Source organism: Protopterus annectens, chromosome 4.part0 (assembly GCF_019279795.1).
Source record: "Protopterus annectens isolate FY-2018-M chromosome 4.part0, PAN1.0, whole genome shotgun sequence".
NCBI lineage: Eukaryota > Metazoa > Chordata > Ceratodontiformes > Protopteridae > Protopterus > Protopterus annectens.
This window is the reverse complement of record NC_056733.1, coordinates 467,957,206-467,978,270: the sequence shown is the minus strand read 5'-3', so window position 1 is coordinate 467,978,270 and position 21,065 is coordinate 467,957,206. Positions and strand designations below refer to the sequence as shown.

The following is a 21,065-nucleotide window of genomic DNA, read 5'->3' as shown; positions in this document are numbered from 1 at the left end:
TCCTTGTGAGGAACCTTTGTGGTCTCTCTAATTGCTGCAGGTGCTTGGAAATGTATATACCAAAAGGAGCATTGTACTCAGTTATTGGCCTGATGAGGTAAGAGTACAGGGAGGTTATAACTTCTTTTTTTCTGGAGGCAATGCTCTTACTTAAGAGATGAGCAATACAGAATGCCCTTCTTACCACTGTGGAGACAAGGTGATCAAAGGTAAGGTTGCTGTCAACCTGTGTGCCCTGGTCTGTTACAACGGAGTGCGTACTTCTTCTTCTTTCACCTTTTCCCAGTTAGGGGTTGCCACAGCAGATCACCTGTCTGCTCATGATTGGCAGTGGAGTTTTACAGTGTCAAGTTGCCAGCCAGGTGCCCAACCTTCCACAGAAGGCACACACATGCACGCACTCATGCCTAGTGCCAATTTAGAGTGTCCAATCCACCTACAGCATGTTTTTTGAATGTGGGAGGAAACCAAAGCACCCAGAGAAAACCCAAGCAACCACAGGGAGGACATGCAGACTCCGCACAGAAGGCACCCCAGCTGGGGATCGAACCAGAGAACCTCTTGCTGTGAGGGGACAACTCTAACCACTGCACCACCATGGCCACCCAACTGAGTGTGTACTTAGGGTGTTGTTATTAATGTGGTAGTTAACAGAAACATCACTCTTAACAAAAGGGATGATAATACATTTTTTGCATTGAGTTTAAGGCCATGACTTTGGCACCAGTCATTTGTTTGTGTAAGACCCTCTTGTAGGATGTTGACATCGTCTGGAGATTCTATGACCGCTCCCAGTTTGCAGTCATCAGCAAACTTTGTCATCCACAGACTTCTAGTTTTAGCTTGCACTTTGAAGAAATAGATTCCAAACAGTAGAGGTCCTAGGACTTATCTCTGTGGAACACCACTGGTTACAAGTCTAGTGCTGGAGGTGGATTCTTCTATTTTGACTATATGGGTTCTATCAATGAGCCTGTTATGGACCCATCTAATAATATACGAGATGATACCTAGCTGGGTGAGTTTGTCAATTATACCTGAGTGGGGGATAGTGTCAAAAGCCTTGGCTAAGTCTAGGTAGGCTGTGTGCACAGATTTCCCCTCAACAAGGGCCTGGGTGACTGGCTTGCAGATGTCCACCAGGTTTAACAGGCATGATCTCCCTTTGACAAATCCAAATTGAATAGGATCAAGAGTTTGGAGGTTACCAATGTCTTTGTTGATGAGGCCATGATGATTTTCTCCATGGCCTTGCAAATAAGGCTAGTCCGGCTAATAGGTCTATAGTTCCTGGGGTCAATGGAAGCACCATCTTTGTGCAAGGGGATAACGGTGCCCTTTTTACATTCAGCTGGGATGGAGCCAGTGCTTAGACTATGATTGAAGAGAGTACCCAATGGCATTGCTAATTCTTGTTTGAGCCCATGTAGGACGCAGCCTGGGATGTTATCAGGTCCCATGGATGTTGTGTTTTTGACCTTACAGAGGGCATTCATGACCTGCTCTTTAGAGATACAGGGTAGAGGACAAGTGGTAGGGATATCCTGGGGTAAGTGTGGCGGGGAAGGGGGATTGAAGGTTTCACAGAACCTATCGACTAACAGGTTAGTAGTGTCCACAGGCTCAGTATATGTGGTATCATTAACTACCAGTTTGGCACAAATCTAAGCCTTTCCTTTTCACAGGTTCATAGGTTGGTTATGAAGGTAACTAAAGAATGCCTTATGGTTGTCCTTAGTTGAAGAAGCTAATCTGGATTCATAATTAGCTTTGGAGGACTTCACAAGGAGTCTTACTTTCTTGTTTAACCTAAGCAGGGAGTGTTTCTAATTTGGGGCTTGCACCCTCTTACTCTTAAATAGCAATTTCTTCCTCTTATTGTAAAGCCTGTTAATAGCAGTTAGCTACCATAGAGGTTTATTTTTCCTCGTGGAGCTTGTTTTGGTCCTATCAGGTATGGCTGTGTCATAGCAGTTGTTCAGGTGTTTGTAGTTGCCAGTTCTATCTGAGGGAGGAGGTGCAGTGAAGCTACTTATACCATCCTGTAAGAGGTTATAATCTGTTTTGGAGATTTTGTTTAGTTTAGTTTCTGCTATGGAGTGCCAGGTGTGATAGTAACTTTGAATGAGACTGATCTGTGGTCAGATCTCACCAGGGAAGAACTCACAATAGGGGGTGCTACAGTGATCTCCCATATTGGTAAGCACCAGATCCAGGATGTTGACAACCCTTGTGGGGATGTCAACTAGCTGGTCCAGGGCATTGGAGTTAATGAAGTCGAGGAACCTTTGGGCGAGTAAGTTTCTGCATGAGTAATTTCCCCAGTCAATGGATGGGTAGTTAAAGTTGCCCAAAACCTTGATGTTCAGATGCATCTTGATAGACTCTCAAGTAGATCCAAATAGGCACAGTGGGTGTCCTGATTCATGGAAGGGGTCCTATAGCTGGCAATGACTTGAATAGGTGTCCTACCAACAGTTAATTGCACCTGAAGTATCTCCAGGGAATCATGCTGTCTAACCGATCTGGAGGCATATTTATTTTTAATGAATATTGATACACCACCTCCTTTAGTTTTCATGCCTTCAGCTTGTGGTCTGAACATGTGGAAGGAGGCATAGCCCGATATGGCTGAGGTGCTCTCTATAGCCTTGAACCAAGTCTCTGTGGCTACACAAATGTCTATGTCTTCCAGGGTGAGGACTGCTTCCAGTGAATGCAGTTTTGTACTAAGACTCCTAACATTTAAGCAGCAAAAACCTTGAGGTTGTTCTTAGGTGGAGTTCTTACATTGGGAATTTTGTCCTTGAGACACTGCCTAAAAAGACACAAAGGGGGTGGCAAGAGCCTTGGCCAGTAGCTGAAATCCCAGGGATGACAGATGAACACCATCTCTGGCAAAGCATCAAGGTCTGTCGATCATGTTATCCCAGGCTGACAGATACTGTATCCCCTTGGAATGACACCAGAAACTAAACCAATTATTGAAATCAAATTATTCATCTGTTAATTTAATATTTCCTGTGATTGAGACTCTGGTGTTTATTTTAAAGAGATATTCCATATTCTCAAGTTCTTTTATTTATTTATTATTAAATATATTTAAACTTTTCATTGGGGCTGGTCTTTATGAGAATATTCTAACCTTTGAGAGCACTTTTGGTGACTATTACCACTCCTGAAAACCTTACTGCATTTGCCAAACACTATCATTTGTATCAATATTAATTTCACTCAGTATAATTGGGTACCCTTGTAAGAGTCTTAGCGTAGCTGGCTTTGGAGTGTCTGGTGGCAGTGTAACCTTATAGTCTGGGCAGAAGGGGGCATAGCTAGTAAATCTGTGCCAGCTTTTCCCATGTGTGTGTGTGAAAATCAAATCTCAAAGAGTGCATGTGTCAGCTGCTTGGAGGAGGGACATGAAGCACTGGTTTCACAAAGAGAGTGGTGGAGGACTTGGCTTGGACACTGGGCTGAGGACTCAACTCTATAGCTGCACCAGTGGGGATTCTTATTGGGGATCTGGAGAGAGAGGGAAAACCAGCCCCTGGACTGAGTGTGTTCGCTGTGTGCTCTTAAAGGAAATTGTGCTTGATGCAGACAGCTGCATCTGGAAATACTGTGTGTATCCATTTTTGTTCCAAGTGAATGTCCCTCTTCAGTGTCAGTGGTGAGGATTCCGGCTACTTGACTACTGGCCCAATGGGGATGTCACAGGTAGCCCAATGGGAGTTGGTTTACAGCTACAGAAGTAGTTTTTAGTTTAAGGAGCAACTTCCTTATGAGCAAGGTAGGTAATGGACTAAAACTGAGCTGTGGGTGGCTTTGATTGGATAGGGGTAGAGAGAGGGGCAGATGTATGTGTCTAAAAGAGATAATATTGATTGTATGAAGTAGGAATTAAACTATGTGAGGATAGAGTCCATCATATTGTCTGTTTTTGGAGAAGGAGTGGTGGTTTTGCCAGACTGGAGTAGTTTAATTAGTGATGACCAAAAAAGGTATGGGTTGTTTTTATGTTTGTCTTGTAGGTTGGTATAGTATCTTTGCTTATCCTGTTTGACATGGAGTTTTGCAAGGTTTCTAAGATGTCTAAATTGATGGAAGGTATTGTGAGTTGTATTTTAATAACATTTTTTCCAGGCTTTACCCCTTTTTATCATGATTTTTGTGTTTCTTTTGTCAGCCATGGTATGGGGTTGGACTTAGTCTTTTATTACATACTGGTGCTAGATTTTTTTACGGTCTGTAAGACTACGTTATTAAAGTATTATACAGCAGTATCTAGTGACATTGCACTAAATACATTCCAGTTATATTGTTTTAGTGTTTCACTGAAAATATCTTTTCTGAAGTTGGTCTTATTTCATATTTGATTATAGACGATATGTTTACAGTAGAGAGACGATCATCCGGACTAATTGGGACCTAGGGTATTTCAGATAATCAAACATATAATTGAACTGGATAAAAGACTTCTAAAATCTTGTTTTTTTCTGCATGCAGGAATACACTTTTCAACCATTCAGCAATTCCAGTGGACAATAAAGAATATTTTTAACACACAAGTTGGCTACAAGCTTATAAAACATGCTCAAGCAAAAATGTATAATGCTTACATATTTACAATTTATGATTTTCCCTACCCCAAAATTTTGGAAGGCTGGTTCTGATAATTGATGTTTCAGATAATCAACGTTTGGATAATCTCAACTCTACTGTATCTAGGTTACGTTGAGTTCTAATAGCATATGTTGATATGTGGTTACTTATGCTATCTGAGGGGCAGTCTATTTTTGTCAATTTGACTGGTTTGTTTGTAAGAATCCAGTGTAATGTTGAGTGTCTCCCTGAAGTTTTATTGATTCTAGTAGGCGTAGTTATTAATTGTCTGAAGCTGTACAAATTTATGGATTCAGTGGGGATAGTGGAATTTATGCATTGCCAGTCTATATTTAAGTCTCCAAGTATTAGAGTTTAATGGTTAATTTGTCTGGATATCCAATAGAAAATACTTTTAGCAGTATCAATGTTATTCCCTGGTGGTATATAAATTGCTGTTAAACATACAATTTTCCTGTTGTTGATTTTAGGAGCGCCATTAGAAGATCAGCATTGTTATATCTGGGTATTTCCTTTTGAAGTAAGATAATAGTTAGGGAATGTTTATAGATGATTGCTACACCACCTTGTTTTGTCTGTTATGCCTGATTATATTGTATCTGGGGGGGTGATCTCATTAGCCTTTATTTTGTTTTAACTAGGTTTCAGTAGCTATAACTACATCAGGCGTGTATGTGGCAAGAGAAGTATGTATATCATGGAATTTATTGCATATATTTCTTGAGTTCATGTTTAGTAAGAGTTTGAGTTCTGTTTTTTTGTTGATAGGTATTAGGCGACTGGTTTATTTCAGGGTTGGAAGTTATGGCTTTATAAACAGTGGGACCTGCGTTGGTGTGAATATCTTCACTAATTTTTTGAATTGATATTTTACAGAGGGAAAATGTGTCCCATTATATTTTGGTCTTGGCTTGGTATTTGATAGTAAATTTGAATAATTATTTTTGAGATATTTATAGATGAATAAATGAGATATAGTTTGTTTGTAGACATAGGGTGTTATGGAGAAAGGCTGGGTAGATGTTAATATCCTTTTTGAGGATTGGTTGATGTCTTAAGTACTTGGAGAAGGTGGATTTGATAATTGGTGATAAAGGTTAGTAGAGTGAGGAGGAATAGTAAAATAATTTGAGTTAGGAGCATTTCATTAAACTTGGGTTTTATCTTTGTTGTAAATCAGGATTAGAAAATGTTAGGAGGGTACTGTGCTAGTTGTAGAGATGTCATTTGATAGTTATAGGGGGCTAGGGTTAAGACAGCTTGCGAGAGAATTTTAGGTGGTAAACTAGAGTGGGTGTTACTATTGAAAGTAATTGTATTGATTGTTTTTCTTCTGGAGGGAAGTGATGGTAGTAGTTAAAGGAATATGTGGGTGGTGCTATGGAAGTATAAATGTGAAGTAAGAGGGGGTGGGTTGTTTAGAGATGGATCAAACCACAATCCTAGGTATTTGAATTTGATATTTGAAGGGGAGGTTGTTTCTATGGTATGACTGTGTAAGCCAAAGTTGGTTTATGAGTCAGAATGAAGAAAATTGCTCAGATGGAGAAAATGTCAGGTTGTGGGTACAATGAGTTTGTAGGGATTTAAGGGTAGCTTTATCAGTGTTAGCACTGATCTAGTCCAATGATCAGAACTGCAGTAAACAGTACCCCTGTGAGTCTTAGAATGAGACTTCAGTAAACTATACTTGCCTTAGTAGAGTATACAAAAGCTGGGTACGAAAAGACAAGTACACCATTACATGGTGCATTTTACAAAAAAAGCCCATGCAGATAGCTACACAATACATGGAATGAATATACAAACAGTCTGCATTCATTAAATGCCAATTATTGTAAGCAACTAGGTAGCATGGACTGCAAGTACTCCTTCCCCAAAGAACAGACTACTGTAGAGGTTGGCATCTAGACATTGCATACACCCATTCATTTACTGGTAATCCTGATTTCATGTAACATTTACCTAATTTAATCCTGAACAGCAGCAGGCTAATTAAAACCTTTGCTTCTTGAGACATTCTAAGCCAGGAAACCAATTGCTTTCTAAGAGCTTTTTACCAAAATTCTCAACTGAAAACACACATTAGATTTATAATATTTGATAAATGATGCGAGTTAAAAAAATGTAAAATATTAACGCTCCTTGGTAGACAATGGCCTATATACTGGTATTAGTATCAAAGGCCTATCTGTACATGATGATTTTATACTGCATATTTATGAAAGAAAAGCTGTATTTTGTTTACCAAAAAATACTGATGTTATGGTCAAAGATTTATATCTCTGTAAGAAAGATATATCCAATACATCAGCAAAGGTGTTATTTACCTGTTCAAGAGCATTCCAATGATGTATGAAAAGAGGAGATAAAACACTGCTGTGTTATGATATTGCTGAGTCTGTGTTAATTATGCATATAATAATTTCATAATTTTTCAAAACAATATGAAACTATAAAACAATTTGCATTTGATAGCAGTTATCAGTGACAACGCTGTAAACCTTAATGTTTTGTATCATATTTGTATAATATGGCACCATTTGTTAACCTACAGTTCACACAGCTTTTATTAAATTAATGCAGTTATAAAAATATAGGCAACAGTCATAACTGCTTTACCAAAAGAACATGTACATATAAGAATGTGTTCACATTACCAACCATATTTTAACATCATTTTACTATCACACACCTTTTGAATACACCACCCCTATCATGACTGTATCACACACTATTTTTGCATTGTTGATGTAAACATGGAAATACACCCCATTTTTCCATAACATTTTGCAAATGTTCTGTAATAACTCAAGCTGTAGACACCCCATGCTGACCATTTCACTGTCAAGCTTAGGAAATCATGTCTGCTTGTAGATGCTCAAGTTTTATTTATGTACCTTTACCAAGACTTCAGAAATTAGAATTTGAAAACAGTGACTAGTATACAGGAGTACAAGGATGTCTCTTGTAAAGACAAGTATACTCTTACAGGATACGGAGAGATTCTGCTTTCCTGATGAGTTACTCCAGCCTAAAGATCATGACATGGAACTTATTCATGCTTTCTGTTGTCTTATCATACCAACAGTAATCACTGTTCTCCAGGGTGTCTATAGAGCCTTCACAGCAAATGCCCAGAGTACCATATTTAAAAAAAAAAAAAGCTTTTCTGAATTCTAGTGACTTCTCTTCTCCGGGAACAAACAGAAGTTCAAAAATTTCTTCCAAGTGTAGCCTGCTACATGATGACAAGGAGTGGTGTAATACCATCACAGCTCATCTCTCACTGCCATGGTCAACAGCCAGCTGGCAGCTCTGAATGGGTATGTGATGTGCCTGTGTAATATGAACACTTATTTGGAACGGTCAGCTGGTGGCAAGCCCTAGCAGACAGGAGAAGACTTATGCCACTCCTTTCCCTTGGTCTCATACCAGGGTAAGTCAGGGGGTCAACTGGGAGTAAACCAGTAGAAACCAAGGTAAACATCATTAGTGTATACCTATGAGCAGAGTAATGACGGTTAGGTAGGAAAGCAGTAGGTTGTAGGATGCATGTTCTTGGGCTCTAGAAGCTGAATTGATTTAGGCATTGCCTGGATTATGTACATGCCACATGTTTTGTGGCTGATTTAACACCTGCTGGGGGACAGGAATTACTTGACTGCTGCTAAAGGCTGGTTTGCTTTGATGCCCACATGTATAATAAGCTGTAACTTGGAGCCATAACTGAGTAGGCTGCACCCTATCACAGATATACATAGCTCACTTACAATGGTGCAGTTCAAACTGTGCTTGCAATGTTACTGTACCTCTGGACAGGGAAGAGCACTGCTGTATGCATTGGTGCACATTCCTCCACGTGGATGACAAAAATTCTGAAATATGGCCCCTTGGCACATTAAATTAAGAGTCTGGGGAACATCAGATAAATAAATTGGGATGATAAAGTTTTGTTACTTAAGCAATTTCCCATGGAAACCTCATTATCTCATCCAGGGGATGCATACTCCAAACAAGGGACATGTGTCAACAAGTGCAGGGGGAAGTAGGTAGGCCATATATGAACACCCCTACAGCTAGAAGATGGACAGTGGACCCCATCCCTAGGATGGCCTTTGGTTCCTAGCTGGCCCCGACGTAATTTAGGGCTTTAAACTAGGGGGTGAATTGGAGTGTCAGTAGACCCAGCATAGGAGTTAGGGCACTGAGACAGCTGTCAGAATGACAGTAAGAGGGGACTGTCCCAAGTAAAGGAACTTTCTAGCACACAGAAAAAAAACATTCCTTATAGATTTCAGCCTGTTTTTTTTTTTTTCCTTATAGATTACACCTACATTTCAGCATGGTTCTTTTACCCTGAGGTTATGTAAGGAGTAAATTCCTGAACAGTTTGAGCATCTTCAGCAATGACAGAAACAAAAAATACAGACGTAAGCTTTCAGGCAGACATTGACAGCCTGACAGCTATCAGTAACACCACATTAAACTTAAGAAAAAAAAGGCTGGATTCATAAAGATTACCACTAAGTATGTACACTTTGTGTAAACTTTTTGAATTCAAGAACGGCCCTAACACAATGCTTGTGCTGTCTATTAACAAGGTTACAGTAAGTTTGATCCAGCATACAGATTTTTTCAAAGCATTTTTGATGCCAATGACAGTTTTTTATGCAACTCTGCTGAAGTACAGTGGTTACATGCTTCTACATTCTGAAAATTATTTACAACTCTAAGAGAGAAAGAGAGGTTTGTCTCAACAGTTTCTCCTGTTTCTTTCCATCTGATTTTCCTTAGACTCAAATGTCTGTCTGTAGCATAAAAAAAGACGAAAATGCATCCACATATGGATTTGGGTATCCAAATAACTATTTCCATATCTGTTACTAGAGTTTATTTCACAGAGGTGCATAACTGCAGAGATCAGCAGGATGCAAAGTTCACAGGTACATCAGAATGAGGAACATTTCTGTTTCAAGTCTGTCAAGGAGAGATCATACACAAATGACTTATAAAACCAAAGGACAGAAAGTACTGCATGCCTTGTTCATACTGGAGGCTCCAGAGGCTCTGATTCCTTTACATCAGAAGTGTTTTCTTGGAGGAGAGATGAAGGTTCAGGCAAATGATTTTCCACACAGTTCAGCCAAAAATTGGCACAGGTTGTGTGATACAGGCAGCCATGGTAACCTACCACAGTTTCATAAGTAGCCTACAGAATCAAAACAAAGAAAGGACTGTGTTTTATTTAAAGTATTAGGACATAATTTTACGATACTGATATTTTTCTTAAGTATAATCACTCTATACAATAACTGCATTTTAATACAGTTCTTATAAATCTCTTGTACCAGTGTTAAAAGCATATTTTAAATTAAATGTAGCATGTTAACAGCATTATGCCTGAAAAGTAGTTCTTTGCAGCCTATTTCCTAAGTAACCTGTAAAAGTATGGTATCCAAGTAGTGTATCTCGTGTATAACCGAATACCACTATGTAGTAAATGGGTATATGCGAGAAGGTATGAGAATTCCCTTTTACTTAAATACTCACATGTGCTTTATTACAAACTTCCTCATGTGGGAGGATAGGGCAGTTAGCTACACAGTGCAAGAGCAGGGCAAAAAAAGTCTTCACAGCTTACAATAAAACTCCACTTGGATGCTGAAGACGACAGTATGATTGCATTGTGAACACATTTATTTTACACTTGTATCTGCATGATTAAGATGCTGCAGGTGAAATCAGGCTGATCTACAGTATTATGAAATTATTAGATTAGTGCTGCTAAGCAAACACACTCTCAATTGTGATGGAAGTGAGGATTTCACAAAAGAGAATGCATAGTTCAGCAATGCTAGGCCTACTACAAGTGCTCCTGTGCTATTAGCTCGCCTCTTGACACACTTGCTTACTGCACCTGCTCAAAAAGGCAAGTACTCTGACTCTTACTAGCTTGATTGTACTTATTTAGCCCTCTCAACACCTGGCCCTATTAAACTATAAAGTCCTATGACAGCCCTAACTGTAACCCTAAAATTCCCACCCAGTGCGTAACCCAGTTTGTCACTCCCTTCCCCTAAAACTCCCTTCCCCAGTGTCTAACCCTAAAACTCCTTTCTTGGACCATAACCCTAAAATCCCCTTCCACTTTCTCCCTACTGCTGAATCATTTACCTTTTTCAAACTCAAATAATGTGATTGGTTAAGATGTGGTAGTTGCTTACCTGAACTCATATTTGAGTTTAAGTGCAGCTGGCAGCCTGTATGGGATACAAAATGCATGAGTTCAGTATAGTGGTCTTCAAGTGCTTGGGACTTAAATACTCACAGTCATAAGCTTAGTTGGCTCGACTAGTGCCCTTTGCCAGTGCTACAAACCAGCTACCTACCCTCTCAGATCTTCAAGTGAAGAGCAAAAATTAAAAAACAAATAAATAAATTGTAGTGATTGGCTTATTACAGTTAGATCTATGCCTCCTTTCCCCATCGAAAAGCAAATCTAAAAAAAAAAAAATGCAGTTCCTTTCATGGGCACACCCACCAACCAGGTAGTCAGAAGAACAATAGTACCCACCCCCGCAGCAGCCATTCAGGTCCTGTTTCTGTGCTCTGCCCCGGACCCTCCTTTCCCACATTTTACTTTAAAAAAAAATGTATATATATATATATATATATAGATAGATAGATAGATAGATACATTTTCTCTTTTAAACTGTAGCAAACTGTTACTACCGTTTATACCCTGCCTGCAGTTACTACATTTATATCTTGCCTGCACAAAGTACTATGGCACAGTGGTACTCATATTTTAGTTAAAAAAAATCTTCAAACTGGTTGCACAAATGTAGAAAACAGTTGCTACAGTTTATACCCTGCCTGCACAGAGTGCTATGGCACTCACATTGCAGTTAAAAACAATCTTGTCTAATTTAAATTATAGGCAACTGCTTGCTATAAATGAAGGAAACGGCTGCTATAGTTTACATCCTGCCTTCACAGAGCACTACAGTGCTCAGGCTGTGCTTCTAGAAAATCTCTCTTTTTTGTTTACTTTTAAACTATAGCAATTACAGTTTATACCACATTAAGAGTGCTACAGCACTCAAGTTTGACTGCAAATGCAATAACAGCTTTTAAAAGCTGGTACTGCATTAAAGAGATTCAGAATGCTGATCATGCCCCCCCCCAACACTTTGCACCTGTGGCAGTTGCCCCTCTTGCCCCACCCCAGCTGTGCTAATGCTTGTAGTAGAACCAGTAATGTCTTTACTTTTGTAGGATATCTCCAAATTCCAGTTTGTTAAGCTCCATCCTGCAGAGTTCCCTCAAACATAAGTAGAGTTTTGCATACACATTATTTTGTCAAATATTGGGAGAAAGCTCCTTTGAGTAATTTTTAATAAATTTTCACTTCTTCCTTGACCAGTTTGTTGAAGCACAAATGGTTGAGCATGGAGAATGAACACATTTTGCTAAAGAAATTATAACTTATCTTCAACATTTAATGACCTCAGAAGTATATATTAGGTAAATGCCCTTTCTGCAGAAGTCATGGTGAATACTGCCTTCATATTATAACCTTTTATTCATTGCCTTCATCTCGATTTCTTGGTTTTTAACCTTTTCATCAGAACCTTGTTCAATCTGTTAAGCTCAGTTCATAGGACTTTGGTGAGCTGGACAGTGTTATGGTTTGGGAATCTGTCGTAACAATCTCACCAAATAAAACCAGTCAATATCAACATTTTCCACTTCATCCCAGACAAGAACATGCAGCCACTCCAATCATCACCTAATATATGTATGTGTGTGTGTGTACACACACAAAAATACAGATGTCCTGGGAGGGATGAAGACCGCCACAACTGGGGTTAGGGCAGTTGAGAAATTGCAGTTTGGTAACACATAAGAGAAAAAAAATACACACACACACGTACTACAACTGCTCATGTGTGTTGTTATCACAATGCAAAGCATCACAGATGAAAGACTATGTGTTTATGGTGATGAAGTTTTAATGTGTCGGAAACTATTTTATTGCAGATACTATGATTTTGTTTTGGCTCATGTGAGTTGATAAAGAGGGAAAATATGAGTTTATTGTTCTATACTTTTCTCTTTGCTCCAGGTTTGTGTGACCTTAAGTTATTACATAAAGAATTCAGGGTGTGAGGGCAGAATCCCCTATGTCACGAGTACGTGGGGTTCCCCTCTTGCAAAGATAATTGTTTTAGATTTTCTGGCAATGCTTCTAGTAATCACTTGTTGGCAGTGTGAGTAAAGTTACTATTATTAGTCTCACAACTAAACGATATGTGATTAATTTTAGAAACTGTTTCTGATGTTGCCTTTTCCAGTAGGTTTTTACATCACCCATTATGGCCATAGCCCTTTCCTTTAGATTGGATATGTCCGTAGATATTAAAACTATTACTTCTGGATATAAATTCTGGATCTAATCCTGCACAGTTTCCAAATCTTTCTGTTGGGGTGAAGCCAATATTTGAATACTGTGGTGTCTTTTGATTCTCTGAATGTGTACTTAAGAGGGAATCAGTGTCTAAACGGACAACCTCCAGTTGATCACTATCATTTGTGACAGTGTTACTTATAAACCTATTCAATTGCGGTGAAATTTTGTCATTCATAATATGATCTTGTAATTTGTATTTTACCCTGCTTTTTCCTTTTCTTGTTAACATTCATATCCTTTGGGCATAACCTTGAATTGTTTGCACCTTTCTTAGAAACAGCAATGGTGGGGAGAGGGGTGGATTACTAGTTGAATTTGCTTCACCTTGTCTACCATCATAACAAGTTTTAATGAATTCTGTTATTAGATACATATTTAAAGATTTATAAGTGCATGCATTTCTGTTTACTAGTTAGATGCATATACACTTATGTTGCTATAATATATGTAGGAATAATATAGTCAGTTAGATGCATGTATTTCTGTTTGCTAGCATGAATATATTAAAGGGTTAAACTGTTCTTAGCTGAAAAGCAAGGAAAATATTAAATAAAGTGGCATTCATGTACAAATGCTGATAAGGATAAGCTGAATGTTCAAGTGTTTAATGAAAGCTTCAAAGATTACAGATAAGGACCCAGGTGCAAGGAAGGAATCAAGTTGGAGGTAAAAACAACTTACTGAACTGTCATGTAATTTACCTTGAAACAAGAACACAAAGGAGCTTATTAACAGACTGCATAACATGGACGGCATAGTGGTGCAGTGGTAGCATTGTCGCCTCATAGCAAGAGGTTCTCCAGTTCGATTCTTGGCTGGGGTGCCTTCTGTGCGGAGTCTGCATGTCCTCCTGCATTCGTGTGGGTTTCCTCTGGGTGCTCCAGTTTCCTCCCACCTTCAAAAACATGCATCTGGAGAGTTACTCCCCGGGCCTCTGCTAAAAATTGGCTTCATTCCAAGTCAGACTTTCCTGGTTAACAAATGTTAAATAAAATAAATAATCAAAAGACTGCTTTCACGCAGAAACATTCTCAGACAGAAAAGACTCCCTAAATGAAAATCCCAAAGTAATGACTTTGAGAATTCCCAAAAGACTGCTTTCATAAGAATGTATATATGTAAAATGTAATCTGATTTCTTGGGAGATCTGTTAGAGCTGTTTATTGGAGAACAGCTTTCATGTTGTATTGAAAACAAACTTGAAGACATTAAACCCTACAAGCTGTACATTATTGTACATGTTGTCTGTTATATAGGCAAGTTACTTTATTAGTTCTGCCAAGAAAGATAACAATATACTGGCGGCAAGGTTAACAATCTGCAAAGTTTATGTGCACTAACCAGACTTTGTTTTTAAAAGGCACTAAAGCAGTGTGCTAATAAGACTAGGCAGCAACACAGAAGCTGCAGTCGTCAGTTTCAGGCTATTATGACAGGACTGACATTTCAATCATTCATTTTAAATAACTTTTCATGTGTTACTGTTCTTACAGCAAAACTATTGTTACATGAACATGCAAAGATTGTTCAGTAAAATTTGAGTGGGAGCCTTTAATTTATTATAGTCATTACGTAATATAATGTCATGTAATACAAGCCCCACAATAACAACAGTCAATATTTTTATGCAAGTCTTCTAGCACATATGAATCGTGAGAGTCCATTATACCATGTTGAGTTTACTAGTCATGCAATAGTAGCTTCTTGAATCTAATGATTAGTAAGAGCAAACTCTTTTCTTACATTCAGAGAAGTGTTCAGATATTAAATATAGTCATTGACAGCCCTTAGCAGTACATTGTATTAAGCAGACGTTGAATTGTATAGGAATTGTTAGTTAAGTATTCTTATATAGACTCTGTGACAAGTACAGTGAAAGAAACATCAACTGATTTACATGAAACAATGTACTGATTTTCAATATGCAGTTCACAATGTACAAAGGAAAAAAACTTTTCAAAACACCAAAAACTCAATAACCTTTTCTTTGGTAATAACAGCAAAAGTGTTTCAATAAATGTGCTAACACTCTACCTGTCTCCAGGTAGCTGAGCTGCCGAAAATCAGTTTCCACACCACCACTAGGGCACAGAAAATAAAAGCAAATAGTGCGTTCCTGAAAACTTTAAAAAGGCAAGGGGAACTCACAAAATAAAATATATGACATGTGTGACAAAAGCCCAAATAAGGACATTGAGAAAAAAAAACAAAATAAATGAAATAAGTGCCTCAAAACAAACATAACTTCTACAATGACGGAGACATGTTTGAAAGATGTATACTGCCTTTTGGTTGGCTCAGCTGCCTGCCAATTAAAGTTTCCACACCACCACCAGTGCACAGAAAACAAAAAGAAATAGTGAGTTCATGAAGCCTTTAAAAAGGCAGAGGAGAGCTGACAAAGCAAATAAATAAAATGTGTGCCCAAAGCCTAAGTAAGGGTGCTAAGAAAAAAAGCAAGCAATAATACCCATGCCCAACATGCTGGGCATTACTGGGGAAATAATGGACTGACCAGGGCTATTATGAGGCCCACAGATAGAGGGCCTCTTCAACCCTGGAAGGTCTGGTGTTTCCCCCTATAACACCCACCCTGGAATTCATTATGGCAATTAGATAGTGGGCTAGCTGTTAAATTGTTTTGTATTTTTTTCTTATTTTATATATATATATATATATATATATATATATATATATATATATATATGTGTGTGTGTGTGTGTTTTATATATATATATATATATATATATATATATATGTGTGTGTGTGTGTGTTTATATATATATATATATATATATATATATATATTAAATTATACAATGACTGGTCATTAACATTTAAAAATGAGCACTCTGATTGGTCAGGCCAACCAGCATGTCCGTTATAAATCGAGAATATCCCAACGGTAAAAGTCTGGCTGCTAAAGTATCATTGAATGGCCAGAATTTTTTTTTCTATTGTTATGTGGTACACACACATTTAATTGAAGTCTGCAGGATTTTGAACGCTGCTGTAAACAAATGAAAAATCACCGGAAGATAAAAGAATGGCTTACACATATATTAGGTACAGCTCTTACAACTTGCTTCACTAATTTTGTATGCTATACGCAATACATTTCAAAATTAATTTGATCAGATAGCCATTGTCCAAAAAAAAAAAAAGCATTGTTTCCTGATTCTGCCCTTTGTGCATTGTCTGAAGGAAACTTGTTGGTTAATAGAGCTGCAATACAACATATGATGCTACTTATCAGAGTTGGTTTAAGAGGGGAACGTGTATGGAAACCATTTGCTTTGTTTTGTTTTTTTTAATGAAAGTCTGAAAATGAAATCAGTGTCATTATTTAGTGACTTTGTTCCTCTTATATTTGCTTGCTAAAGCAGTGATGTAATGCATAAGCCTGGGAAAGCAAGTCTCATATGCATAAGCAGTACATCATCAAAGGGCAGAATCAGGAAACAACACAGAAGAACACCACGGTGCCCCTATACAAAGACATTGTTTAAGAAAAGTAAATAATCTTTTTCTTAAATAAGGTCATTGTATAATAGCAATTATTGACTCTTAGGTATGGTATAATAGAAGATTTACCCACGGTTGGCTTTGTTTAATCATGAGAGCTAAGTGATTAAGCTGCACCAACTATGGGTAAATCTTTAATATACCACACCCACAACGTCGGTTATTGCTATAATATTTTGATGTAAAATAGTTCCTATGCCTTGTGTTTCAAACTTGCTGTAAGATAATTATATTTGGAGGAAGTATCTTACATAAAAAAAAAAAATGATCTTCCCATTTAATGTCTGCATACATACATAAACAAAATGTGTCCAATTATTAATAGTTTCTTGACTGAGTAGACTTCAAATATCTTACTGTGATCAAACAAAGGAAAATAAAATCATACAGTATAAGGCATTGCATCCCCTATGCCTCCCAAATACCCCTGTTATAACTTCATACTACTTACTGTAAGAACCCCCCCAATCTTTAACTTTATCCTGAATTCTTGAGCAAGGTAGTTGTTGGACAATAAACTGTCTTTCGGCTTTTCCCAGTTAGGGGTCGCCTCAGTGGAACTCCAGTCTGCTAATGATTGGCAGTGAATTTTTACGGTGTCAAGTTGCCACCCCAGCACCCAACCTTCAAAGAAGGCACACCCACACACACTCGGACCTATCTACATGTCTTTAAATTCACTCAACTGTGGGGAGGACATGCAGACTCCGCACAGAAGGCATTCCAGCCAAGAATCAAACCAGAGAACCTCTTGCTGTGAGGCAACAACACTAACCGCTGCACCACCGTGGCAGGGTATCAGTATACATTTAGCCTATTATCTAAATAAATGCCTAAAAGCAAACAGATAGCTTCTGCAATAACACAAACATTTAAAAATGATATACTGTCTTCTTGTTCGCTGAGCTGCCTGCCAATAAAAGTTTCTAATAACATGGGTCACCCATTTCCTGTGGGAGCTGCTAATAAGCTCTGTAAAGGCTTCATCAAATATTGCAGCAACCCTCCTGGGAATCCTGAATGGATTTTGCACGATCAAGTATTCTGTCCTCTCCTTAGTTCCCCTAATGTTTTCCAGATTTGTTATCATGTCATCCCCCTGTTGCAAGCTTTTTCTGTCCTGCCCTACCAAAGTGGTACAATGCCTTTTCCTTAAATTAACATATTTGTTTGGATAGACAAATACTAAAAGGGGCATTACAATTGACAGTTAGTTTGATCATAGAAGAGTATAGAGGAATGATATCTTCTTTTAACCTGGAGATGCCTTTAGTTAATAATTGGGCTACACAGAAGGACTTCCTGACTACTGTTGCTAAGTGGTGGTCATAGAATAGAGAACTGTCTTATGAAAGATCTCTGATGACATGTCTCAGCTGGAGTGGGATACTGTTTATACTGTAAGATGCTTTTAAGATTTGTTTACCAAAGGTGACAGTGCTACATTCTGTATTTAAATTAAGCCCGTTTTTAATAAACCACTGATTTATATAGATTAGCCCTTGCTGTAGTAACATGGTATCAGATACTGAGGAAATTGTCACCACATTTAGTTAGCCATATATCAAATAAATGCTTCAGAGCTCCAGGAAGTAGATGCTAAGCAGAAAGGGGTCCCAGTATGGAACCCTAAGAAACATCACTAGTTCATCACTCCTAATTTAACTATGAGAGTTCCGGCTAACAACATGTTGCTATCCATTTTATAATATAAGGGTCTACATTTAGACCTTTAAACTTGTTTTCAATTCCGTCATGGGGAACAGAGTCAAAGACCTTGGCCAGATCCAGGTAAACTGTATGAACTACGCCACCGTATACAGTTTGGGTCTATATTAGAACACCGAACATTCATAATGTTGAGTGTTCTAATATCGACCCGTTTTCAGCTGAAAATATCGAAGAAACAGAAGACCGAATTTTTTTCCCTAAGGAAAGAATATGGTTGTCCGTTTCTGTTGCTTTGGTATTTTCAGCGCTCTGGTGGAAAGTTACGGGTTGGGTTCAGGTAAGTGTGTGATTGTGTGGATGTGAGGGTTAGGGTGGGTTAGGTGAGTTTGGGTTAGGGCATGGGTCAGGTAAGTGTGCGATTGTGTGGACTGAGGGTTAGGGCGGGGTAAGTGAGTTAGGGTTAGGGCACGGGTGAGTTCACTGTGCGATAGTGATAGACCTTAGGGTTAGGGTTTGGGTTAAGGTAAGTGGATAGTTAGTGGTGTATGTATAGTTTAGTGTAGGGTTAGGTGTAAGAGTTTTAGGTGTATGTGTGTGGATTGCTGTTTGTTTGGTGTGCTTGTGTTGTGTGTGTGTTTTGAAACAGCAAATTTTTTCCCTAGGAAAAAATTTGCTGTTCTGAATGTTCGATGTTTTGAATTTTCAATTGATAGGGTTCAATATTAGAACACTCGACATTTTGAATGTTCAGTGTTCTAATATATATACCCTACAGTTTCAGCGACTTTCCTGAAGAGATTTATTAAATTACGAAGACAATTTCCCTTTCATAAGACATACTGTTACAAGTCTAGAGCAATAAGATTTTATTATGCAAAAGCTATGGAAATCAAATACAATACGTTCTATGGAATTGCAAATTAGGATTGTTGGGCTGATGGGTCTACAGTGTTACTGGTATCTGAGGTGGGGCCCTTTTATGAAGGGGAATAACAATAGACATTCACCATACCTTAAGTATATACCCTGTGGCTGTGCTTAACATGAACAGCTTTAGGAGGGATTCAGAACAGACATATTTGGCACTACTAATTAAGCAACCAAGTACACTGTCAGGGCCCATATAGGTGGTACAAAGTGCAGTTAAAGTGCGTTCTGTTATAATTTTTTTAAACCCCTTTATTGAATTATCACTTGTGACATAAGCAAACGTACATTTATATAAAAGTAATCAAAGCATATTAAGTTTATATTTACAAACATTATACATGACATGTATTGACTTCCGCGGTGGTGCAGTGGTAGCGTTGTTGCCTCACAGTAAGAGGTTCTCCCATTCGATTCTCGGCTGGAGTGCAGGGAGTGCCTTCTGTGTGGAGTCTGCATGTCCTCCCCGTGGTTGGGTGGGCATTCAAAAGACATGCATAAATGGGCATGCCTTCATTGAAGGTTGAACGTCGAGCTGGCACCTCTGTGTTCGTGAAAATCTACTGCCAATCATTAGCAGACCGGAGTTCCGCTGTGGTGACCCCTAACCGGGAAAAGCCAAAAGACAACAACAACATACATGACATGTATTGTTATATAATCAAAGCAACATTAAATAAATTGTTCAATTCCTGATTTCTCTTAAATCTCATTCCTCATACAAAAATTTTTTCTGCAAGTTTTGTTCCCACAATTTCCACTTTTTTGTGTAATTTACTCCTACCCTTTTACAGAAAATCCCACTTCCTATTCTTTTCTCTCTTTTATAATGTTTACTACTTCAAGTATAGTTGGTTAACATTTTGATTTCCATTTTCTAGTAATTGATTTTTTTGGCAGCCACCAGAATTAAACTTAACAAGGCCTTACTAGACAATCCAGATCCTGTATCCCATCTAAAAAAAGATAATTTTGTTAGTTACTCTCATTTGCTTACCTAGTATTCCTGAAAGAGTATTCTGTAGGGAATTTTTAAAGTCTGCCAACTCTTTACACTCTGAGAACATATAGTCCCAGGTACCCCTTTCTCTCCTGTTACACATCTATTATTTCCCATCTACCTGAGGAAAAACCATTTGGAGTCTGCTTAGGGTATAAAAGTATCTATATAAACATGCCCATGCAAAAATCCTAAATCTTCTAGATTTTGTTGCATATTTGGGAGCCACATATATGGCCTCCCATTGTTTCTTTGTGAATTGTACATCTAATCTCTCTTCCCAATTTTTTCTGACCTCTTCTGATTGATTCTTATAGTTAGTGTGCAATATGTTATATGCCCTACCAAGTATCCCCTCTATAGCAGCAGCTTTTGTTCCAAATTTAATTAAAAATTCAAATCAGTGCAGGCCTTTCATTAGGATCCTCTGTCCCTTTCTTTTTTGTCTATATAGGGAAGCCATTCACTAATCTGCAATCTAAATGTCTTCTTGGCCTCTTCCCATTCTATTACTTTTCCCTCTTTAATTATTTGTTCCCAGTGCCTTGGTTCCTTTACCGGCCCATTCTTTCCTTATTTCTTGAATTACTTCATCAGCATCCCTTTCCACTTTTGAATTGTAGCTTTCTGTTTGTGTTATATACAAGAGTCTTAATTGTGCAGCTCTAAAATATCGATTCATATCAGGTAGTCCTAAACCTTCTTGTGCTACTGGGAGGATCAACTTATCCCACTTGACTCTTGCCCTCTTCCTCTCTCAAATAAAACCCTTCAACTTTTTATTAATTGCTATCCTTAATGTCTCCTCTGGTTGATAAAATATATCTGATTTGTGCATAAAAC

General features: G+C 38.2%; 1 protein-coding gene across 1 annotated transcript in view; it reads right to left on the bottom strand.

The window, feature by feature from the left end:
- Positions 1-7,169: 7,169 nt before the first annotated feature.
- The window catches only part of LOC122799379 (synergin gamma-like), a 111,022-nt gene continuing 97,126 nt past the window's right edge, over positions 7,170-21,065 (bottom strand). The window contains exon 6 of the mRNA XM_044068387.1: positions 7,170-9,835. Within this exon, the coding sequence (XP_043924322.1) occupies positions 9,671-9,835 (165 nt within the window). The 3' untranslated portion in view covers positions 7,170-9,670. The remainder of the gene's footprint in view (positions 9,836-21,065) is intronic.